This window comes from Aquarana catesbeiana, linkage group LG12, assembly GCF_042186555.1.
Source record: "Aquarana catesbeiana isolate 2022-GZ linkage group LG12, ASM4218655v1, whole genome shotgun sequence".
In the NCBI taxonomy this organism is placed as follows: domain Eukaryota; kingdom Metazoa; phylum Chordata; class Amphibia; order Anura; family Ranidae; genus Aquarana; species Aquarana catesbeiana.
In genome coordinates, this window is record NC_133335.1 from 68,235,025 (window position 1) to 68,261,147 (window position 26,123).

Sequence of the window (26,123 nt, forward strand, 5' to 3'; positions counted from 1 at the left end):
GTGTGTCTGTACTCGCAACTCCTATATGTTTCAGTTCACTGGTGAGCCCAGAAGCTCGGCCTTAGGTTGCATAAGAATTAAGGTCCAGATGCCTGAAACATATAGAACCTGAGAGTGTTCCAAGACAGAAAGCAGATTCTGACCCACAGAAGGAAAAAAAAGAGAAAGCCATAGCAGTGTCCTTTAACCCCTTCAGTGCCCCAGTAGTATTTTCCAGCAGTGAAGAAGTTAATCTCACATTATTTTTTGTCTTACCAAAAGAGAAAAAAAACCTATATATAGCTATATTTCAATAATATTTGAATAAACCAACATATCTGCAGGTCAGAGCTTTGAGGATGTATAAAGCACTGTAGGAGCGAGGTTTGCCCCCCCCCCCCCCCCCCAATTCCTGCCCTGTATTGCAAGCTGAGGCAATACAATGCAGTTTGTTTTTGAATTACAAATTATCTCTAATGGGGAAAACAAGGGTATTGAAGGGAGGAATGTTTAACCACTGAACTGACAGAATATTCCCAAAAGCAAAGAGGTGAAATAATTCCAGATTGGCCCCTCCCCACAAATCCCAATAACAGTTTTGTATAAAGCACTGTAACAGTGGTAATACTGAAAAATAGAGGAACTTTAAGAGCATCCGTGTTGGCCATAGCAACTAAGAAGATGTTTCCATGAACTTTCTGACTTGCAGAGTAGAAATGGCAGTTGGAATCCAGTTGCTCTTGGCAGCACATCAGCTCTCCATCCCTCCAATTTTAAAGTACCCACCTCTAAAGCTGGATACACACTATACAATTCTCTTTAGATTTTTTCCTTTAGCTTTACCAAAACCATATAATATGCGGTCAAACCTAAAAACTTTCAATTTCTATGCAATCAGGAAGGCCCATGCACTACATAGTTGAAGGTAAATCTAAAGGAAATCGAACAACAAAAGTTGTATAGTGTGTATCCAGCTTTAGATTATAAAGGGGTGACGGTTGATGATGCTTCTGCAAGACTCAAACCTTCACCTCTGTCCTAGTAAAGAAAAATAAAACGTAAGAAAATGTATAAAAACATCCACTTTCCTGTAAAAGTGTTTGTTTTGTAAATTATGGCTAAGATCTGTTTAACCCAACGTGTTTACCCCACAGATTTGGGGTTAATAAGGAAATAAAACAAAAAAATCCCATCAAATTACTTTGAAAGGTAAAAAAGGTATCTAAAATGAATTAAAAAAAAAAGTTTTTGTTATTAAATCCTTGTTTTTCTTGCATGGGGCTGGAGGAGGCACACTGTTGAGGTCTGTAGGATCAATCATCTGTGGCTGAGACAGTCCTTGTGTTTTTTTTTTTTTTTCTTTTTATGCTGTAGATAGAAATATGAAGGGAGAGCTTTGGTATCCCCCTGTTTTTTTTATATATATTTTTTTCTTTTTAATTAAGTTCAGTGAATGTCCCATCTGTCCACTCCTGTGCATGGATATTTTCTGTAGAGACCCCGTTTTTAGCTATTTAAGCTGGTGAGAATTGATAGTCCATAGAGTTCCAAATACAAACTTCTCACCCTGAGCCACGACAGTGAGGTCGGCAGGAGAGAGACGGGGAAGGGTTGCGGTGGTTGAGGTATGAGTGTATGAGAAAAAAAAGTAACAAATAAACATCTTCCTGGTTTAATCTCGGTTGTGAGTAAAGTGTATGTGTGCGAGGTGGAAGCGTGAGCTTGGTGTTTTAGCTCACCTCCTCGTTCCTGGCGTGCAAATCACGCCGCCTCCATTTACTGTCAGTTTAATAGTTTCCTCTTCTAAACATAATGAATGTATGGGAAAAAAAGAAATCTCTCAGAGAGAGAGTTACATATGTAGTGTAGAGAAGTTGGCATTTAGGGGAGGTCCACAATCCTGGCAAAAAGTTCAGTGGCATTCAGCCTTGAGATTCTGAATGCAGCTAGTCATTAGGAAGCTGGCCAACCTTCAGAGTCGTTGGGTTCTCCAGAGATGTGGTGGCCTCAGATCTTCACTGATGTGCCCTCCATGAATCTCGTTTTCAATGTACTTAGATGTGCGACCAGAGATCAGGGCTGGACAGGAAGAAGAAAACAGGCTGCAGGTTGTGGTTGATGTCACCTCCCCGAGAGCAAAAAAAAAGTGTCAGTCCAAGCTGTACTGTTTGGAGAACACCCTAGTGAAGTATTGGAGATATGTCCCCATAAGAAGCTGGTGGGTTTGTTAATTCAAGGCTTAAATATCATTCTCATAGCCCTACTGGTTGTACAAATGTCATTCCTAACAGCTAAATAATTGTTCTCAGCTGATGGCTCCCAACTTCAGTCGTGAATCTATCCACAAAATCATTCTGTAGTAAGCGGGTGAGAAAAAACAGGCACGCAGACTCCTCTGTGAAGTTGGGAGCAAAGAGTTAATTCTAGACCCCTCTGTTAGGATATGTTCCTGTAACCCAATATGCAGATGAACAAAAGGGTAAGGTACAAGGCTACTGAGGTACTCAGTATTGCTACCTGTTGCAAGAACCAACCAACTCCTTGTTGATCTTTTTTGTATTTTAACCTCCCCTCCAGCCGTATTCTGAAAGAAAAGAACAAGCCTGCATCCCCTCAAGTGCCTTTGAGAGTTTTTCGGCAGCAAAGGGGCTTTAAAAGTAAATGAAACAAAGTTACAAGAATGAAAGGAAAAAACAACAAACAAGATGTAGCCACCTTACAGGTGAACACACAGCAGCACATATATACAAATATATACAAATTTTTGTTTTCTTATTTAGGGTGTGCTAAGCACACCGGTTTGCAAAGACAACACAGAGACAGACAAGAGGGCAGAGGTGAAAGGGATTCTGGGTTAATTAGCCAGGTCTCTAAGGCCTGGAAGTTTTAATGTCCACTGAGTGGACCGGACTTTTTTATCTTTTTAACGTCCAGTCCGCAGACGTTAAGCTAAGAGAGATAGCTGTGTGCTCGGGGCCACATTGGCAGTCGGCAGTGCAAAAGGCTGACCGTCAACAGAGCCCAGAACTAAGAAACACTATTTCAAAAAACAAAACATTTTTCCTTTCCTAAATAGCTGAGGTAAAGCAGATGCAGAGTGTTTTGTTGTAATTTAGCTGCGAGAAAACTTAGCACCACCCAAAACCAGAGAGAAAAAAAGCACCTTTTGATAGAAAAGTTATATATGCAATCCTTGGAAATAGCTTGATATAGATTAAAAACGTTTCTTGTACCAAAATGACCGCAGTCAGCATCTAATAGGTGTAATATGCTAAATATGCCTAAAGCTTACATTAGAAAGGAAAGCAGATTCATTTTGGGTTTGTTTTTCTTTAAAGTTTGCAGCTTAGAATTCTCTCTGGTAGTGGAATGATCTAACAACGGGTTTCCCATATTGGAAAAGTAGACATCAACTAATCCCAGGTTACTAGACAAATGGTGATGAAATTAGTTTTTTTTGTCAATCTATACAGCAGATTTTCATAATTTGATTATTGTGGTTCTACCATCATTTGACAACAATTGCAATGTCAATGAAATGATCAAGAAGAGTGTGAGAGCCATCAGCCAATGTTGGATTCTCCAGGCGGATGACCCATCTTTCTCTTCTGCTAAACTTGTGCTGCCTAACAATCACCCAAGCGGGCACTTTTTAGGTACATGAATACATATATCTTCATGGCGATTTACAAAAATGTTTTTAGCACACTTTTTCATAATATACCACTGCCTGCTTTGCTCCTCTGAGCTTCATATTCTACAACTATTATTTCAGGGAAAAATAGAACATCTGGGCTTAGTTGATGTCTCTGTTGACAGCACAGTATAGAATGCAATATTTTATCCCCAGCTAATGGCACAGAATTCCCTTTTGCAGAGCCAACCTCGCTTCCAAATAATATGAATACAAATTTGTAAAAAAAAAAAAAATCTGCATATTTGGGCTTTATAAAAGGAAACGTATATATACATGCATATGTATAATTAAGTGCTTTGTTAATTCGGCTTTTGGGGGTGAAGGGATGAGGATGGGGATCTGCCTGCGGAAAATGTTGAACCCTAAAACCTAAGAAAAAAAAGAAAATAATGGGGAAAGGGGTTTAAATTGTGGAAAATACTACATATTAAGTGCTTTAATTTGTTAGCCAAAATATTTCTATTTTGACAGCAGCTAAAATCTCCCAAGGGTACAACAAAAAGGGTTCAAAAGACTATAACAAGGGGATATACCAATGGCTGTAATCTATCAGACCACAGACATGAGGAACTTGGCTGTTCTCCTGGCTCATAGCATACATAACTTCCAAATGCTCCAGGCTTGATGGGGGACAAGCTTTAGAGCAGTTCAGGGAAGAGGAGGTTGTGTGTAAACATGCATGCTGCAGCAAGGGTTAAAGGATAAGTTTGCCTTCTGGAACATGTTACAGCTCCTGCTGCCTCTCCCCTAATTTCGTCCCTCAATATATCAGCGTGTGGGGTTCTTCTCCCCACACCTGCTGTCACAATTTAAAAACAGCGCCCATATGGTCGCGCCATTCATTCACAGTTTCCTGTGAACTAATGAAATGCAAGTACTGCCAGCCACCGTGGCAGAGGGCTTGTAGTTCTGAATGAACTGTGAGGGTGTTAATGAGCGCACTCATAGTTCATTTACAAGCTCTGCAACTTTCAAAATAACAGCTCAAATGGCGGTACGGGCTGAAAGCTGCAGGGCTTGTCTGCAGAAGCGTGAAACTGCACTCCTGATCCACTGATCACGGGTGTAATGCTTTCCAGGCTCCTACAGGAAAAAACAATAAATGCACTTTTTTTTTCCTGCAAAGATATGTGCATTTATTATTTTTTCTAAAAAAAGGTGAGCTTATCCTTTAAAGTTGGGCGTCTGTTTAAATTTTTTTTCTATTTATGGGCCTCTATAAGTGTAGGTAAAACCCAGCTATGAAATTGTATTTATAGTGCAGATAATACAGCACAATTAAGAGACTTTGTTCTGATTTGACCAAACATACCATCTGATCGGTTTCTATGGGATATGAAAGTTTTTTACTTTCTTGGTGCGCCTTTACCTACATTAGTAATTCAGAGATTCTAGCAATGCTATTTTTAAAGTTTTTTCCTCAATGAAAAATACATTTTTGGTACTGTAAGTGCTAACTATAAGAACACAGTCTTTTTCAAGTTCAGCGCTGAGTTCTCTAAAAACAATAAATATGGGATGCAAAGGTAAAAATAAGTGCTTTTGTGTTTTAAAGTTGAGCTTATTTGAGAACTAAAACATTCAAACATAAATTGGAGATCATCATTGGTAAGAAGTGCTTTTTTGCAAAGTGCAAGAAGAAAGGATTGGGCATAGTTACAGTCTACATTACAATGGGGATCTACCCCCTACTATTTGCAAAGCAACCCAAAAAGTGGGTTAGGCCAAGGATGTCACTTGCTATACAATAAGGCCTGGAACTTCATAAAGCCACAAAGTATCGCATTACTAAAGATCCAGAGAATGGTGCAAGAGAGCAGCAAAAGAAGGGTTAAAATATGCAATAATGGCGCTTCAAAAAGTGCTTCTTAGAAAATTTTTGGTTTGCTTAGCTGGTGAGGGTCTCTGGTTTTCCGCATGACAGTGTAGAAAGAAAGGGAGGTGACAAAAGGGCGGCTTTGGTGCAATTTTTCGACCCAAGTGGGTGTGGTTTTCACATAACCGAGGGTGCCATAGAGGGAATTCTGTGCGTGGGCATGCTTTCATCACACATAGAAAACTCAACATTCCAAAAATTGCCTCCTCTATTCAGAGGAAATGCAAACTGACCCAACGCAACCTGCATAGGTGTTTCAGAGCTTGGGGGATGATATCTGATTGTGCAAAATATATACATATAAGTACCAACTTGTCTCTGCATGATATTCTCATATGAACTACTGTAATCCTTGAAATAGCTTAAACGCAAAAGATAACCCACAAGGCAAATCCCATTCTGCTAGATATCCCTAAAGATACCTACTGATGAATGCCTTGAGCAATGATGAAACGAGTAAGATTTGGGCACCATGGCAAAATCAGAATGACTAATGGCCAAATTGAGTATTCTTGGGCATAGTTTCGCTGGGTTTGTGCCAATGACCATGTGGAGATATGGAGTAACTGCATACTTGTAGGTATCAGCTCATGTATGTGAACATCCAGTTACTAACCCCAAAGGCCTCCAACACAGGACCATTTGAACCTTAATGGGTCAGTAAATATAAAATGTCAAGTTGCTTTAAATAAAAGAGCTTCTAGTGTCACCCTGGATGCCTATGGCATAGAAGATAGTGAAAATGGTAAACGTAGTTATTTGAGGGGGTGTCATTACCTATACAGAGCTAACCTCCTGTACAATATTCCCACAATTAAATATTGTTAACTGCCAACAGTAGATTACACATGTAAAACTTCAACTATGTCAATTTCTCTCCAGGTGTGAATACTTTTGTGTACATGTACAGCTATTTTAGCTCTTTTAGCTATAACCAAGTATTTTAGCTCTTTTAGCTATAACCAAGTATTTTAGGTTTACTGCTTGTGCGCAAGGCAGCAAAACACTGTCATAACATGCAGCTCTTGATCTATGCTGAATAACTTTACAGTCATCACGTGCCTGCTGGTAGATATATATATAGATATATAGCATAATCAGATATTTCTAGGTACACCACACCAAATGGAGCAGTGTGTTAATGCTTTCTGTTCTGTAACAAATCCTCGGCTCACAAAACCTGGGACAAGTAGACAGTTCTTGTATTACAGAAAGGCGAGGGGAAACCTCGCGTCGCAGCTTGACACTGCATAACATAAGACAGGACAGCTTTAGCCAAGGAAGAAGCTGACATGACAACTGTCGATGGTCCTGAGTCTGCAAAACATCTCAGATTAACAAGGCCAAGCTTATTGAAGCTCTTTTCTTCTTCTTCTTCTCAGCCATACATACCATATATGTGTGTATACACAAATATATCTCTCTATATATTATATACACACATACATACACACAGACTTTTTTTTTTATGGGGGGAGCAAGAGAACTTTCAGTCTCACTCGTGTTGTACCTATCCCATATCTGAAATGACCATGTCACTCATGGTGAACTTAGATGGTTGTAGAGAAAACTTCCGTTCAATAGGGTCTTAGTGTACCAGATTGGTTTCAGAAGAAATGATGAAAAAAGGTGATTTCTTCCAGAATAAAACTGTTGGGTGCACAACAATGACAGCAAAGGAGACTCTAATACTCTTTCCTTCAGGTTGAGCTAAGAGCGTGGCTGAAGAACTGTTGATCTGATGTACAATTATGTCAAGATTGGGAGCTTCCATTCTGGCTTGTGCCGGCTTTCAATGGCAGTTTTCGATTTCAGAAGGGCTATTCCAGCCACTCCCTTTTATCCTTCGCAGGACATGAGAGCCTTGTAAGGGATGACAGGTTGAAATAGAGCCAAGCAATTCCCTTTCCTCTCTACCCATCTTCACTGCCTTTTAGACTTCCTGGTCCTCAAAAACCTCAAGGAACAGTGGTGGGAAGAGCTCTGTGGGGCACTCAACCTTCATGTGCAGGAAGCGACTGGCATGACAGGCTCCAATCATACGTAAGTCAGTCACTTTCATCAGGAGCTTGGGCCAGAAGTGGGGAATGTTGTGTTTGCGATGATTTATGTAGTGTTCAAAGGCGAGGAGGTAAGTCTCCTGACATTTCTCTATCTTATCTGTGCAGATCAAACCCGTCCGGTCTAAGGAATAAAAAGATGGCAATTAGAATAAACAATTCAAAATGCAATATACTATAGTCTTTTGCAAAACATTATATGAGAGAGACCTAAACTAAGATGGACTCTGAAATGAAAAATGTAATCCTTTGGTTTGGGTAAAGTATGGCAGGGTGATTTCACTACATTGATCCATACCAAGTATATGCATATCAGGTGACATCGCTGTCCACTTGTTTGTTATGGGTCAGTAACTAAGTAATTAGTGAAACAAGGATGACCAGTTCTCTTAAAGAGATTCTCCTCATGTATTAATTTATAGAATCCACTAGAGGGCAGATGATACAGTGCCATTGTTTTCAGTCTTGAATATATATTTTGCTTTGTTAAATAAGGAAAGCTCAGCCCAGTCATTACAGACCCAGCAGGAATGTCTCCATACAACACTGAGTAATCTGTTAGAATAAAAAACCCTTAAAAAAAATAGGATTTTTTTTATTTCCCAACGTATCTGAATACTCATTCTGTGTCCTGTAATGTACTCCAAGAAAAGGATTTTGCAGTAAGTCAAAAGTTCTATTTTCTTATTCATACATTACGGGACAGTATTTAGGTACTTTGGGATGTCCAAAAGCAGTCCAACTAAGGGGTGGGCAACACAACAAAATCTAACAAACTGACAAAAACACACAGGTTAACAGAGCCACCTGAAGAACCTTAGAATTAGAGCTGCCATTAGCTGAGGCCTGAAAATCCACCTGGTAAAACTTAATGTACATGTCTGGGAAAAGGATGCCTGGTGCTGAAAAACTCATAAAGCACTAAGCGATCTAGTGGAGTGCGCTCTGACTGGGAAAGTGGACACCATGCATCTGAGGTCAAAACCTTGGATGATGAACTGTCAAATCCACCTAGCGATAGTGGAAAAGGAAGCAAGCAGTGCCTTACGGGAACCTTCAAGATTGTCTACTATTGAAAGGTGGATGCAAATGAGAGAGAACTTCACACACCACATCCATACAATGGAGGGAAACCTTCTTAAGATGATTAAAAGTAGGACAGAGGGATGGTAGAAAAATGTCCTGGTTAAGATTAATAGAATAAACCACCCTGGCAAAAAGAAAGGCCTCAAAACAACCCTATGTTTGTGAAGCACAAGAGAGGGTTCTTTACTGGTTAAGGATACCAACTCTGAAACTCACAGAGGTAATGGCAATGACGAAGGCAGCCTTGCAAGTAAGGACAGACAGAAAATATCCCTAATAGGCTCAAATGGCGTTTTTTTTGAAGAACTGACGGAACTAGGTTGATTTGAGATCCCACGGCGTCACTGGGGAATGAACAGGAGAAACAATATGAATGACCCCCATGTACAAAGGACTTCACTAAGAAGTAAGAAGCGAGTGGTCCCTGAAAAACAACCGCTAAGGCCAAGAATTGACCTTGAAGGTACCAGGCAACATCCATCTTCCCTCACCTGCAACAGAGGTCTTGAAGTCTTGAAACATGTCAGGGTGAAGTGACTATTCACTGAGATCAGACATTGACTGAGGAAGTCTGCCTGCCAAGTTTTTACATTTTTAATGTGTATGGTGGACAGGGCTGATCATGAAGTTTTGCCCAGGCCAGAATTAGATCTGCTTCTCTTTGAACTGTGTGAGAGATTCAACGTTGAAGAAATAACTGAATTTCCAAGTGTTTCAGAATACAGATGGAGAGCCAGTCTTCCTCCAAGAACCAAATCCCTAGTGCCAAGAACCAAACCAATGGGATGATTTCCCCAATTCCGCGTTGAGCTTGTGACCCACCTTACCAAGGGAAACATGGCCTTGCTGGCAAAGCATACAGGATGACCCAGCGACTACACACTTGTCCCATGTAGCCAGATTGTTGAGTCGCAATGGTCTGGGTTGAAATTGGGCATTAGGAACTGCCTTGAAGGAGAACACCCAACTCTCAAGCAAAAATAGTGGGTCAGTTGGCTCCTGGACTGCAAAGTCCAAAAGTGGAAGCAGAGAGATTGGAGTTTGTCTAGGGGAGGAAAACCTTGGGCAAGGTTGTGACCAAGATAAGGCCCAGATACTCCAGCCAATTCACTGGAATCTCTGTTGGGTTTGAACAGACAACTGGATATTGGCTGCCAGATCCTGAGCGGACTGTTTCTGCAGAAGAAGGTCGTTCAGATATCCCACTATAGGGATGACCGTAAAGATGCAGTGGACGAGGGCAGAGCAACAAAATGGTAATGTTGCAAGCCCACAGCAAAATGCAGGTATTATCAATGAGCCAGGAACACGGGGGACATGCAAGAAAGAATCTTTGATGTCCACAGAGGCCAGAGGGTCTACCGGATGGAGGGAAGCAATGACTGACTGGGCAGATTCGTAACGGAATTTCTGTACATGGAGAAAGTTGTTGCATACCTTTTAGGTCTAGTATGAGGCAGATGCTTCCTTTGTCTTTGGGTCCAAATGATTGAAAACAGCGTTCTGGACCTAAAACGTATGAAATGTTCTGGGACCAGATGGCCCCCGAATGCCAAAAGACATTCCCTCCACTTTGATGAGTGTGGGCTCCCCTCATGGAGAACAGGACTTTTTTTCAGACATATAGAGCTTGGGGGTCCAGAACTTACGAAGAAATGGAGTACCAGTTTTTTGGCTTGGCCCAGGAGAACTGAGAAAAACGAAAACTTTTTTTACCTCTGAAGTTGAGGGTCTCCCAGATAAAGACTGACTTTTTTGTCATTATTATTATTATTATTCAGGATTTATATAGCGCCAACAGTTTACGCAGCGCTTTACAATATAAAAGTGAGACAATACAGTTATAATACAATACAATAGGATTAAGAGGGCCCTGCTCAGAAGAGCTTACAATCTAATAGGGTGGGGCAGGTGGTACAAAAGGTTGTAACTGTGGGGAATGAGCTGGTGGAAGTGGTAGGAGATTAGTTGGAGACATTATAGGCTTTCCTGAAGAGACGAGTTTTCAGGGATTGCCTGAAGGTAGCAAGAGTAGGGGATAGCCGGATAGATGGAGGTAGCGAGTTCCAGAGGATGGGAGAGGCTCTGGAGAAATCCTGGAGACGAGCATGGGAGGAGGAGATGAGAGAGCTTGAAAGCAGGAGGTCTTGAGAAGAGCGGAGAGGTCGATTTGGGCGATATTTGGAGACAAGATTAGTGATGTAGCTTGGGGCAGAGTTGTGAATGGCTTTGTATGTTATGGTTAGAATTTTGAATTTAATTCGCTGGGTGATTGGGAGCCAGTGTAGGGATTGAAGTAGAGGGTTGGCAGACACTGAGCGGTTGGTAAGGTGGATAAGTCTGGCAGCAGCATTCATGATAGACTGAAGAGGGGATAGCCTATGGAGCGGTAAGCCAATGAGAAGGGAGTTGCAATAGTCAAGGCGAGAGATAACAAGGGAGTGAATGAGGAGCTTGGTGGTTTCATTTGTTAAAAAAGGGCGAATTTTAGAGATGTTACGGAGGTGAATTCTACAAACTTTTGACAGCGATTGGATTTGAGGCTGAAATGACAAGTCAGAGTCTAGGATTACACCTAGTACCCTGGCGTGAGGGGAGGGACTGATGGTTGCATTGTTGATTTTGATGGAAAAGTCATAGAGGGGGGCACGGGCGGGGGGGAATATTAATAGCTCAGTTTTAGAGAGATTTAGTTTAAGGAAGTGGTGCGACATCCATGCTGATATGTCAGTTAGTAAGTTAGTAATGCGAGAGGAGACTGAAGGAGTGAGGAGAGGAGTAGACAGATAGATTTGGGTGTCATCAGCGTATAAATGGTATTGGAAGCCGTGGGCAGTTATTAAGTGACCAAGGGAGGAGGTGTAGATAGAGAAGAGAAGGGGTCCAAGAACTGAGCCTTGGGGGACCCCCACAGAAAGGGGCAATGGAGAGGAGGAGACAGAGTTGTAGGTGACACTGAAGGAGCGCTGTGATAAATAGCCAGAGAACCAGGATAGAGCAGAATCTCGGAGGCCAAGAGAATGTAGTTTATTGAGAAGGAGCGGGTGGTCAACAGTATCAAAGGCCGCAGAGAGGTCAAGTAGTAGGAGTATGGAGTACTGGCTGTTGGTTTTAGCAGTTAGTAAATCGTTAGTGAGTTTTAGTAAGGTAGTTTCCGTGGAGTGCTGCGAGCGAAAGCCAGACTGTAAGGGGTCAAGAAGGTTATTTTCATTGAGGTAGGAGCTAAGACGGTTGTAGACTAAGCGTTCTAGAAGTTTAGAGGTGAATGGGAGTAATGAGATGGGTCTTAAGTTGTTCAGGTCGGTAGGGTCCAGTGAGGGCTTTTTAAGAATGGGAGTGATCTGTGCATGTTTTATAGGGGAGGGGAAAATGCCACTAGAAAGGGAGAGATTGAAGATGTGGGTGAGGGAGCATAGGATAGAAGAAGAGGGTGACCGTAGTAGTTGTGAGGGAACAGGATCCAAGGGACAATTGGTTAGGTGGGCATCCGAGAAAATTTTTGTAACCTCTTCCGTAGTAGCCAATTCAAAAGAGGAGAGTGTTGAATGTGCTGCTGGGCAAGGTATGATGGGTGGGGAAGACGTACGCACAGTGGAGATGTCCTCACGAATTGCATCAATCTTGTCTTTGAAGTGATTGGCAATCTCTTGGGCAGTGAGTGAGTTAGTGGGTAGAGGGGGTGGTGGACGAAGCAGAGAGTTAAAGGTTGAGAAGAGCCGACGGGGACTGGATGACAAGGAATTAATAAGAGAGACAAAGTAGGCTTGTTTGGCAGCATGGAGGCATGAATTGTATTTTAGAAGGGCAGATTTATATAGGGTGAAGTCTTGCAGGCATTTGGTTTTACGCCACAGTCGTTCAAGAGCACGGCAATGTCTCTTGAGATTTCTAGTGTTGTCAGTTTGCCAGGGTTGTAACGGTCGGGGCCTAATTCTGCGTGTGGTTAGAGGAGCAAGTGCATCTAGTGATGATGAGAGTGACCTGTTGTAGACAGAAGTGGCCACGTCAGGACAGGACAGGGGAGAGATTATGTCATATAGGTGGTCAGTAGCAGAATAGAGAAGAGAAGGGTTAAAGTGGCGAAGGTTTCTACAAGTAATTGTTTGCTGCTTGGAGGGATGGGTGGTTGGAGGCAAGGATACAGTGAAAGTAATGAGGTTGTGATCAGATAGAGGAAAGGGGGTGTTGGTGAGGTTGCCAGGGTTGCAGAGATGGGAGAATACAAGGTCAAGGGTATTACCATTGGAGTGAGTGGAAGTATGTGTCCATTGGGTTAGGTCAAAAGATGAGGTTAAGTTGAGAAGTTTAGCTGTAGTTGGGCTGTTAACATTGACAGGAATGTTAAAGTCACCAAGAATAATGGTGGGTATTTCAGAGGAGAGAAAGTAGGGTAGCCAGGCAGCAAAGTCATCAATGAAGCGCGATACCGGTCCTGGAGGCCTATAAATTGCTGCAATCCTCAGAGAAATGGGAGAAAACAGACGAATACAGTGCATCTCGAAAGAAGAGAGGGATAGAGAGGGAGGGACAGTAAGGACTTGGAAGGTGCTTTGTGGGGACAGAAGGAAGCCAACTCCACCTCCTTTCTGTCTGTTGGGTCTGGAGGAGTGAGTCCAATGGAGACCACCATGGGAGAGGGCAGCAGGAGAAGCTGAGTCAAAATTTTGCAGCCAGGTTTCTGTTATGGCGAGTATGTTCAAGCCATGAGAGATGAAGAGGTCATGTACAGATGTTAGCTTGTTACAGATGGAGCGGGCGTTCCAAAGGGCACATGAGATTGGTGGGGTGCTTTGAGGAAGCAGGGGGATAGAAATTAAACTGAGTGGATTGCGGTGGTTGCCAGAGGGGGAGGGGTATTGAATATGTGGCTTGCATTTGGAAAATGGCGGACCAGGATTAGGAGAAATGTCACCTGAGACTAGGAGAAGGAGGAGGGCGAGGAAGGCAAGGTGGGAGTGGGATGTGCATGAGCGCACGTGTCTAGTGGCCCTGGTGTTTATGTCAGAATGTGGGTGCAGCAACTGCAGGAGATGATGGGTGCCATAGTAGGGAGAGGGTAGGAGTGAGGGTGATATGTGCATGCTGCAGGGAAGAGAGGAGGGGTAGAGTAAAGATAATTTGAGGATAGAAGACACCAATGTGAGAAGGAAGAGAATAAGGAGCATGTTAGTGGATGTCAGGGGCAAAAGAGTACTCTTCCCCTTGGTGATTTCCTTAATGAAGTTGTCCAGGGATTTGCCAAAGAGGTGCTCATTATTCAAGGGCATATGCAAGAGGCATTTCTTGTATGGGTACTCTGCAGACCTACGCTTGAGCGAAAGGGTCCTTTGCATGTGCACCGAAAAAATGTGCTTTTGGATACTTAGAATATAATATCCCTAGCCTGTCCACACAAGAGTATGGTCAAAGGCATAAGCTCCAGTTGCCAGAGAACAGAAAGACCCATTAAGATAGATCCAGGATCCTGGGATATATAGCCTTGGACCCGACAGCTAGGGTCTGGCAGATGGACATGTATGCAATAGCAGGCTGCAGGGCAGGATAAAATGGGTTTCCAGCCTTTTATCCACTGGTTCTATAAACACGGAGATGTCCTCAACAGCGAGCACTTCATCAGAAACCCCTCCTCTATGAGGTATTGCTGGACAAAATGCTTAGGAGCAAAGGCATCTTCCAGGTTGAGCCAATCGCAAAAAAGGACCAGATGATGCACTAGAAAAGTCTTAACCCGTGAAGGGCTCTGTAGATATACCAGGTTAGTTACTTCAGGAGTAGCTAATGCAGGTTGCATTCCTGCAGACTGCAACTCTTCATGTACCAAGACCTCAAAAAAGGACCTTAGAGGAGAGGGCGTGGCCTCTAGCCTTGAATGGCTAGATCTAGGGGGGTGTTGGTGTGGGCTGCATCCCTCCCAGATTTCTGTGGTGCCCCCCCCCCCCCAAAAGACACTCACCACCCCTGATGCTGTGCCAGCCATCTACTATCCCTGCACAGTACACAGCCTGAGCACAGGCACTATGATCTCCTCCTCCCTGCACACACTGTAGTTGAAAAAATGATTACCTTACACAGCTACGATCTGCACAGCGTGTGGCTGGTTACTGAGTTGAAGGTCTGACCTGTGAAATTCCATGGTCGGAATGACTGTAGTAACCAGCTACACACTGTGCAGACCGTAGCTGTGTGTAAAGGAATCAGATTTCAGCTACAGTTGGTGCTTTGAGAAGGAGATCTTAATGCCTGTGCTCAGGCTGTGTACCATGCAGGGATGGGAGAAAGAGCTCTGCCCAGTGCCCAGCCAGCAGTGATCCTTGTCCTTTGCCTTGCCAGCGGTGATCCCTGTTCTTGGCTCAGTTGACCCCTATCCTTGGCTCTGCTGACCCCTCTACACTGCTGACCCCTGTCCTCCACCCTGGTGACCCTGTTGTCCGCCCTGCTGACCCCAGCACACTGCCTTAACGATTCCTGTACACTCCCCTGCTGACTTACCACTCTCCGTCCTGCTGACACCCTCTACACTGTCTTACAAACTAATAGTCCCTGTATATTGGCCTACACACTACTGATAACTCTATCCTTTGCGCCCCCCCTTGACATTTTTTACTGTGCCCCCACATCAGACAGGCTAGATCCAGCCCTGATCCTAACCCTTGCGAGGAGCCAGCTAAAGCAGAGATGCAGAGAGGAAGTCCATGCACAGCAACTTGTGCCTCAGCACTTGGAGGAGGGTGAGATCACAACCCAATTGCCAACACAAGTGTATCACAACCTATAGAAGGCATGCACAACAAATTAAAAAAAGTGTTGTGGTGCTAAAAAAAGTTGTCGCAACCCTTAGTATTCACATATAACAGTGTTTTCCATTTGTTGCAGTGCTCCAAAAGAGTGTCTCTAACACAAATTAAAGTGTCAAAGCTCACAGTGTAACCTCGGATTGGGGAAGAGGAAACACGCAGCTAGGTGTGCTGGCTTCTACAAAGGCAGGGGTAAGTCCTGTTATGCTGGCCATAGATGGATCAAAATGTGGCTACATCAGGGTAGAACAGCCAAATTTTGATCCATGTGTAGCCGTTCCTGTTCAACAGAAGTCAATCATTCAACTTCTGGTTGAACAAAAAAAAAAAAAGAAAAAAGAATCGTCTATGGCCAGCTTTACTCACCAAACGTGGTCTGGACGGGCGACAGTAGCCCATTCAGGGCATCGAGCATATACCAGACGGAATTCGTCCATCCGGCAGGCATTCCTACAAAAGGGTCTTCAGGGGAAGGCTTCCCCAGTGGATGCAGCACAGCCCGGCACCTGCAAAGCACTCTGCAGCTGACTCAGCACGATGCACCATAGGTACCTAGAAGAGCACCTAATGCAGAGTACACTTTTCAAGGGCAGGCTGGCCCTGTCTTTGTCTTCCTCAAAGTGGGGTCCTGGTACAGCCTCCAGGGCCACCGGATGATCCTGAGGCTGAAAAATGAGCCCTGGTGGCTCTGCAGCAACTATAGAATCTTGGTAAAAACAAAAAAAATCTTAAGCACTTCTCTAGAACATTTTTAAAATTTTTGCACATGTTGAAATACACATTTTTAAATAAAATTAACTTAAAACAACCAGAATATTGTTATTAGTTTCTGAAAGCAGAGGCTTTGTAAAATAAAAATATGTACATGGAAGTGTTCATGTGTATGGGCAGGTGAATTAACAAAAAAAATTATATACACTATTATATTTAACTTTATTGCTATCACATGGGGCAGTGTTGCCAACCGTCAGTATTTTTACTGGCAGCCAGTAAAAAACAGGTACTTATCTCCTGCCAGTAAATGGCAGTAAGAGGAAAAGGTTGCCAGAAAAAATATGGCCGTGGCGCTTGGCTCGGAACTGGGCAAGCGCAGCTCAGGTCCGGAGCCGGCCAGGACCATCCAAGCACCTGCTACAGTGTTTTCAGGTGGTACCGGCGAGGGGTGGGTCTGACGGAGGTGGTGCCTGAGCATGTTGTGTGACGTCATGGTGCAAGGGAGCCAAGCGGAGTGTCCAGAGCCTCGTGTGCGGGTCTGTGGGATAGCAGCAAGGCAAGCCAGGAGCGGGACTATCAATGCTGTTTGGACTGGAGGGGACTGAGAGGGTCACTGTGACTCAGGATGGGATGTGTCAGTGATCTATGCTGCTGCACACTGCTGTCAGTGTCACTGTGAGAGTCTATTCCATGTGCATGTGTCGCCCATTCTAATTTCCTGCCCCTGAGTCCTGTCCCCGAGCCACTTATTTACTAAATTTAAAAAAATAATAAGAAATATGCTTTTTGCCTTAATATCTACCTTGAATCACACTGCTAATTGCATATTGTACTTATTTGTAGCCTAAATACTGAAATTTGCACTTACAACTGTAATTTTGTAACGTTTGGAAATGCCCCAAAAAACGTGGCTGTGCCAGTAAATTTTGGGTGTTGTGTCAGTAAATTTCAATCTGGTAGGTTGGCAATACTGCATAGGGGCTAATATGCATGAGTCCTGTAAAAGGGATTGGGTGGCTCTACTGCAACCAAGATCACTTTTACATTAAAGATTGGGTGGGGGGAGGGCTGTAATGGGAAGGGGATCAGTGATGCACAGTAAATGAAAAGTTCACTGAAGACACAGATGAAAGGATGCGGGGGGGGTGGAGAGAGCGTGAACTGTGATGTAAAGGGAGACTGAGAACACTTGGGCACTGTTTATGTAAAGGAGGGTGGGGCTGTGATTTGAAGGTTCTAAGTCATAGCGCAAACATGAGATGTATATATCTCTGTTAGAAGAAAATTTTATTGACCTGGTCTCCATGAATTTTAATTCAATACACCTTTGGTATTGGATAGTTGGATCTTTGCCATTTTCAGAGCCAAAGCACTGTGGGGTACAATTTGTACAAATGTTCAGAAAATTCACAAACGTTTTATTACAATTGCATTTGAGGCCACAGTTCTGCTTTAATTCAGTTTAAAGTGGAACTTTACCTATAACAACATGATAAACATGATAGCAAGGAACATACATTCCACATTAATAATTTATGCTAGAAAAATCGGTGTGTGCTGTAAATTGCTTCCAGCATTCTTCCTGTTTTTTCTTGCTGTAGGCTGCCATTTTTCTGAAGCCCAGAGCCCCAGAACAGCAGTAAATCTTTAGGCTGTTAGCAGATTGACATCTACAAATTTGGCACAGTGCTGAACAATAGAGATCAACTGAGCATGTGCAGAGCAGGGTTAGACTGTGTATGACTGGATTTTAAACCATTTAGGCACTTATTTTTAAAGTTTTACATACCTATACCTGCAAAAGGGGCCAGCCTAAAGTGCTCTAGCAGGAATTAATTTTTTGACCAAGCCTATGCCTAGACAGTGAAATAAAAACATCATGCTGGATGCTGCACACACCTGAGGACATGAGCAGGACAGCCTGCAGCAGAGCCACTTCCGTGTCATCCAGATTGAACGCAGACAAAGATCTTCCTAAGTCAAATATAGCATCTGAGACCACCCCAAGTCCACCATTCTTCAGCTGTTCTCGCTTCACTGCCATCTCACCGCTCAGTGTCAAAGTCTCACTGTCTGGATCATAACGCACAGCAGCCCGGAGAGACATGATCTCCATACAGCATCCTTTCAACAGGATGATCTGATCTTCACAGGGTAGCTGCAATCAAAAGTATAGGCAACATTACTATGTGGGAATAACCTAAAAGTAACTATAAATGACTCGGCCTGATGAAACAAAAATACAGAAAAAACAAAAAAAAAAAAAACAACAAAAAACACAGGCCCACATTATTAAAGTCTCTCATATAGTTCTTTCAAAACCATTTTGGAATTTAATGTTAAAGTCTAACTGGAGTAAAAGAAATGTTTAGTCTGACAGACTGACATTTTCCTTGTATCACTTATAACTGTTGAGCGGTGGGTCCAATAAGCATTGGAGCTTGACTAAGCTACCCAGTGCACTCTGTATTCTAACAGAAATGTCCCCTCCTTTCCTCAGAACTTCCAGTCGGTCTGGGTACATTTCAGATGAAGGGTGTGGTTGATATTTATGCCAGCATTAGAGAAGAGCAGAGGGCACATTTCCACTAAACAAAAAGGTGATTCCAAGTAAAAATCAGTTTAAAAATCATATTAAATGGCTGTACAGGACTGTCAACAAAAAAAGCTGTGTGACTTTAATTGGCCTTTAAATCAAAACTCCACATTTAAACATGTACCACATAAAAGAGCAGAACCCCCGTTAGTTCAAATCCAGGTACCTGGTAGATGCTTAGGCTTCTAATTTTACATCTTTACAAATTTTTTCAGACTGGTGGGATGGTCCCAATCCAAGTTATACTTTATATGTGATGTGAATCCTGGCTATCCTAGAGGTGATTTTACAGGCTTTATATTTAAATCATGCATCAAGGTCAAGGATCTCTAGACAAAATATACAGTGACATTTGAAACTATAGGAATGCACCCTACACTGATTACATGCAAGAACCCAAGTGAGGATTCCCGGCATTAAGCTGCAGGAGGCAGCCCCATTGAAAGCAATGGGAGGCTGCCGGCTCCCACAGCTAATCGTGGCCACTTGCATGTGACCACTCTTGCAGTGATCACATGCGAGTGATCCTCCCTGGCTGAAGGCAGTTTACATCCACAACTAATCCCCAGGAACCTACACTCGCATGATATAGGTGTTGGGTGCATTTGCAGGTATGAATGCACCGAGTTCAAGCTCTCAACGTACCACTTCCCCAGCTGAAAGCAGCTACTACTACATTCCAACAAGGTTGGGGGGGGAGTAGCCATTGAGCAGTGACTGGAAGTGGCACACATCCTGTATGGACTTTTGCACATCTCCTTGTACCTATATAAGTTTTATCTTTAGCACTCACCTCTGAGAACATGGGCAACTTCTTAGCAAAGTCCACCACTCGAGTAATCGCAGGGGTGATTATTTTGGTGAACTCACTGAATGCTTCCAGGTCAACTTTATCACTATCTGGCATGGATGCCATCGGATTCTGTCCTATGTCTTCAGGCTATGGTTAGCAGAGAAGAGGGGAAAAAGACTGTAGTAAAATCAAATGTATACAATGCAAACAAGAAAGAATTACATAATGGCAATATTTTCTAAGCATTGGCCCAGAACAAGTATGGAGATCAGGAGTTATGAATTCTCTCTTCATTTGCCATACACGTTCTGCATTGCTGGGATGAAGCTAGACTATACAATGGGTATTAGGAACAAAAAATAAGTCTGCATTTGTTCTGATTGCTTTAGGGGGGTTGTGTATTAGCCATACCATCTTCAAAGTTAATCATTAATGCAGGATTTTTTTTTTTATTAATGCTATCACTTGATAGGATCTTGCTAAACTCAGTTGGTGGTGGTTGAGGAGCGTGACAAAGCCAGTCAGAGATTATAGCTGTAAAGAAGAGCTGGCCGGCAGAGGCAGTTAGAATTCAATAGCTGCAGAAGGAAATTTGTCTACCTGGACTGTAAAGTGTGGACGGAGCAATCTGTTAAATTTTGCAGGCTGACTGAAAAAACTGTATGGCCAGCTATAGCCTTCTACCTGCTTCCCAAATGCTTTAAAAGCTAAAAAGGAAAACAAAATGTATAATCGTATTATGGTTGATGGTTGTAACTTCTTTTTTTTTTTTTTTTTTTTTTTTTTTACAGCTTATCTTCTGCTACTTTGATGGAAGAGCTGAACATGAGAACTAAAGGTTACAACTAAAGGTAACATTCATTCTGCAGCCACTAGTAACAGAATTGTGAACAAGAAAGGCATGTGCTTTAGTCTACATGTCTCCCTACTACGAGCTATAAGTGATTATTTTCCTGCTGTAGTGCACTCAAAGATAACAAATTGCTAGAATCAGGTACCCAGGCCCCCCTTGCATGTGTTGGCTAAATACTGTATTACCCATTACAAATGGCCAATGGTGCAAAGCAGAATGCAGATGCCTTCCTTTTTCAAGATTCTGGTCTGGAAACAGGTGCTTTCTACAATACAGCTAGACTTGTGCTGAGGCAGCCTGCTTGCTGTAATCTGTGATCTCCACTGAGTGTGGTATAGTATAGAAATCACTCAAGCAGGTGGGCAGAGCAGAGACCTTCCTTTTAGTTATGGTACTGACTGCAAACAAGTTGCAATAATGCTCGTTGTTACTGTATGTAAAAAAACAGCTAATGCGTCTCAAAAGTACAGTTATCCGTTGGGCCTAAATTAATGTTTTCTCAGCCTAAATATGAAAGTTGCTTTTTTAATTTCATGTGAAAGGTGGAATTGTATTTTAAAGCTATACTCCAGGCAAACAACTGAATTTATAACTAAAACGTGAAGTTGTCTTTCCTGTCATGAAAATATGTAACTCTCTTCAGCCAGTCTTGTGATCCAGGCACCCCTGCCAACTATGCCCTGGACCCTTACTGCAGTAGTGGCACAGCTTGGTCCTCGGCACACCCTAGCCTGAAGAATAGATGGTAAGGGCTTGCTGAGCTGTGTTTTTCTGCACATGTATGGTGTGAAGAAGGTATACCGAAAACAAATGATGTCTACGTATCCCATTCCATCATACGTGTGCAGTGGTGTGCAGAAAACTGTATCTCAACAGACATGGTGTGAACAAGCTTCAAAGCAGCAACACAATGCGTCATTGTCACTCTACTGTCTCCTCCTGTCAGTGTGTTCACTGTTTGCAGCGTATAATTGGCTTCTTGTTGTGCCCCTCCCTATTCTGGTCTGAAGGTCCGATCCAAGGCCGATAGCAACACAAATTCAGGAACATACCCTAACTGTATTTACACTACATATAACTATTTTTAATAGAATACAAATGTTTAATTTATTAGTGATTTTATATCTGCCGAGAGTTTAACTAATATACATTTATAATTATTACTATATACTAATTTTGACACATCCATGTTTCCTGATAGCATGGTAAACATTTGTTCCTCCAAAGTGCAACATATTTTTCTTTATTGATGTATTTCTGGGGAATGTAATATCCTTAGACTGTACAGAAAAATGATCTGTTTTGTAATATGCATCCTCTTCCTTTGTGCATTTAAATGTCCACTATATGCCAAATAAAATATATTTCACAATTTATTTGTTGCCATAGAGGAACTTAACATGTAGGGGTTGACTTACTGGAATTGGAAAGTGCAAAATCTGGTGCAGCTGTGCATGGTAGCCAATCAGCTTCTAAGTTCAGTTTGTAAGGCCCCTTTAACACTGGGGCGGTTTGCAGGCGCTATTGCGCTAAAAATAGCGCCTGCAAACCGCCCCTAAACAGCCTCCGCTGTTTGATCAGTGTGAAAGCCCGAGGGCTTTCACACTGAAGCGGTGCGCTGGCAGGAGAAGAAAAAATCTCCTGTCAGCCGCATCTTTGGAGCGGTGAATTCACCGCTCCTAAACCGCTCCTGCCCATTGAAATCAATGGGACAGCGCGGCTATACCGCGGCTATAGCCGCGCTATACGAGGGGTTTTAACCCTTTTTCGGCCACCAGCGGGGGGTTAAAACCGCACCCCTAGCAGACGAATACCGCGGTAAAACAGCGCTGTTTTACCGCCGACGCCCCCTACCGCCCCAGTGTGAAAGGGGCCTTAAGCTTTGATAATGAGCCCCCATTCACATTGGGGCTATTTGACATGTCAAATCGCATGCCAATCTCAGCCTATTGCCGGCAACAGCACCGTCCAAATTGGTGCGATGCCAACTTTGCAGTGCCGCACCGATTTCCAAAAGTAGTTCCTGCACTACTTTTGGCAACTTCAGGGGCAATTTCAATAAACATCTGTGCATGTACACGCACAGATGTCTTTCAAGTCACCCCTGAGCTCGCAATGAAATGTGGGTTTGGAATCCTGCAAGTTCAGCTGAACTCGCACGATTTCAAACCCGCCTCCAATGTAAACATACCCTAAAACCCGGAAGCGAATTCGTTTCTATGCAGAGCTGCACCAGATTTTGCACTTTTCAGTTTTAGCAAATCAATCCCATAGAGTGTTCTTTAATGAACAATAGATGAAACCTACCAGCAACAAAAAAAATATGAATAGTATCCACTGTTGGCAATGAATATTTCAATCTCTTGACTGTAGCAGCCTATATAACCCCAGGCCTATGAATATCCAGCCAGTGTCCTGTACAATAAAGATAATGATCATTACTTATCAACTTCTATTATTATTATACAGGATTTATAAAGCGCCAACAATTTGTGCAGCGCTTTACAACACAATGGCAGAACGTAGAGTTACAATACAATTTAATACAGGAGGGATCAGAGGGCCCTGCTTGTTAGAGCTTACAATCTGTTTAGAAAAAAATGATTATTTCACTGCCCTGCTTTACAGTAACAAATTATTAGAACAGTGGAGTTAGGCTTTAAGTATGATCAAAAGTACTCCACAGCATGAAAAAGAAAACTTCAGTGGTTCCTCTGCTGATCTGCTATATATCCAGCAGGGGGTGCTGCTCAACAAGGCAGGGGAGCAGCAAGGAAAAGTAAGCGTGTAACATCCACGTAACAGGGAAAGGAGGGAGAGAGGAGACAGCATGGGAAGAAGGGAGGGAGGGAAGGAGCTGCTGCTGCTCCCAGCTGCTTCTATCCTTCTCTGACCAAATTTACATGCGTGCGTCATGCAGAGGCCTGCTAGAAGTCCACTGATCTTGAATGCGCAGGAATCCATGATCAAATCAATGCTGTCTGGGCATCAAGTATTGTATTACAAGTTACTTGGGCCAACAGCTGTCCTTGTACCCATAATATAATTAAGATGCATTGCTGCAAGGAAGAATGACTTGAATACACTGCTTTATGCTCAGACAGATATACTGGCTTCTATCACAGAGACAGGTAACACAATAAACATAAGACTGACACTCAGCAGCATTTGTATAGTAAGGAAACAGCAGTGTGCAAATCATCTCTGAAAACTAATTAACAGTTATCTTGAGTGTTCTTATTGCTTCATACTTAGGTTAGCAATACCCTTATACATTTCTGCATCTGTGTTGATGGGCATCTTCTCTCCCGACTATTGTATTTAACTGCGGGGACATGCAGTCAGGGGAGGCAGGTGAGGCAGAGCCATGAACATGAAAAAAAAACAAAAATAACAAAAGACCCCAAATGGAGGGTAGGTAGCTGAAGTCCTACCCCACCACCGGTCAAAATTTGGGGCTCCTATGACCTACGGTTCTGGAAATACGGGTCTCCTTGCACAGCCTGTCAGAAGCTACATACAGAGCGGCCAGTACAATACAAGCTGGCACACACTGTTTGCAGCAGACTGAGAGGATGAGCTCATAGTGCCTCTCCTCACTTCTTGTCAGAAGCACTAAGCTCAATGGACAGCTTGGAGTCTTGGACCAATAGTAAAGTACCATAGGCCCAAGCTGTCCAATAAAAATGCTGCAGTGGAGGCACGCCTCTCACTGCAGTGTCATAGAAAGGGGCATATGTCTGTCTAAAAGACAAATGCTCTCTTCCAGCTCAGCCCTCTTAACTAGAAGGAAAATACATGGGTTTATATGTATAAGATTTACCTATAATCCCATGTTTTTCTCACACATTTAAGAGGGAGAATGAGAATCTTCTGCTGTTGAAAAGGTACTATAAATCATATAGTTATATGCTATATGTTATAACATAATAATTTATTATTTATCTATTTACTCTGTAATTACTGGTTGGAAGTTATAACTTGAAACTTCAGTAATTTGTCCGTTAAGCCACCTGTTTGAGTACAGTTTTTGAAAATATAGTAAATTACCTTAAAAAACAATATATAATAATTATTTGTATATTACTTACTTATGGTAATTAACCCCTTGCCACCCAGGCCAATTCTGACACTTCTCTTCTACATGTAAAAATCATAATTTTTTTGCTACAAAATTACTCAGAACCCCCAAATATATATATATAATATATATATTTAGCAGACGCCCTATAATGTGAAAGATGATGTTATGCCGAGTAAAATAGATACCTATTAAAATTGCACACACTTGTGGAATGGCGCCAAACTTTAGTACTTAAAAAATCTCCACAGATGACGCCGTAAACATTTTTATAGGTTACATGTTTAAAGTTACAGAGGAGGTCTAGTACTAGAATTATTGCTCTCGTTCCAACGTTCGCAGCATATGTCACCTGTGTGTATCTGGCTCTGATACTAGCCATGTGCCTCACCAGCCACTGACCTCACTGCATGTCCCTGTTGCTGAATACCCAATGACCACAGCTGAATGGATGAAGCCACTGTTCGGCTGACATTTTCCACCTGCCTCCTTCATCGACTTTTATGGCCATCAACATTAATTTTGAATTTTAATTATGAATTTTGGCCAATGCAGCAGGAATCAGCTGTATGTAAATCTAGCTATGTATGACCACTTTTAGAAGGAAGAAAAGGCTAACCTGTTCTCCCTCCTCTGCATGAGGCACGAGCAATGGGGTTGATTAGCAAAATAGAATGTGCACTTTGCACCACAGCTTAGAAAATGAGGTAAGGCTTCACTTTGCAAAGAAATACCCAATCACATGCAAGGAAAAAAAAAAAACAGCATTTTTGCTTGCATGATTGGATGATGGAAGTCAGCAGAGCTTCTGCTCATTTGCTAACCTCAGGAGCAACTGCACTTGCAAAGTGTAGTCTATTGCCTCGTACACACGGTCAGATTTCCTGACGGAAAATGTTCGATGGGAGCTTGTTGTCGGAAATTCCGACCGTGTGTAGGCTCCATCGGACATTTTCCATTGGAAATTCCGTCACACAAAATTTGAGATCTGGATCTCAAATTTTCCGACAACAAAATCCGTTGCTGGAAATTCCAATCATGTGTACACAATTCCGACGCACAAAGTGCATCGCATGCTCGGAATCAAGCAGGAGAGCAGCACTGGCTGTTGAACTTAATTTTTCTCGGCTCGTCTTACGTGTTGTACGTCACCGCGTTCTTGACGTTCAGAATTTCCAACCAACTTTGTGTGACCGTGTGTATGCAAGACAAGTTTGAGCTAACATCCGTCGGAAAAAAAACATGGATTTTGTTGTCGGAATGTGCAATCGTGTGTACTCAGCATAAGTTTGCAATGCAATTACCCACAGCAAATAATCAGATCATCTTTTTGCCCTTCTGCCTGAACTGAATTCCTGCAGTCTCATAGGTTGCTATGCAATAGGAAGAACCTCTCTTGGTCCAAAAACTGTCAATCTGTCACGAAGCTAAATAATTGTGTAAAAAGCTAAGACAGATGACGACTCCTGGGCAACAAACTAGTGCTGGAGCAGTGAAGCTGATCTTATTTATCGGCATTGTAGGAATGTTATTTCTCCTGAACAAAGTATGCTGGTTCAGGACCCCAGAAAATTGCAGCTTCTATGAGGTTTCT

General features: G+C 42.6%; 1 protein-coding gene across 5 annotated transcripts in view; it reads right to left on the bottom strand.

The window, feature by feature from the left end:
• Positions 1-408: 408 nt before the first annotated feature.
• THRA (thyroid hormone receptor alpha) overlaps positions 409-26,123 on the bottom strand; it is a 344,747-nt gene continuing 319,032 nt past the window's right edge. For 3 of the 5 annotated variants that reach the window (XM_073608008.1, XM_073608007.1, XM_073608009.1), the window contains 3 exons: positions 19,596-19,742; positions 18,106-18,364; positions 410-7,736 (listed from right to left, as the gene is read on the bottom strand). In XM_073608008.1, the coding sequence (XP_073464109.1) occupies positions 7,486-7,736; positions 18,106-18,364; positions 19,596-19,742 (657 nt within the window). In that variant the 3' untranslated portion in view covers positions 410-7,485. Of the gene's footprint in view, positions 7,737-17,404; positions 18,365-19,595; positions 19,743-26,123 lie in introns of those variants that run through there. The other 2 variants (XM_073608010.1, XM_073608011.1) reach the window with 2 other exon arrangements.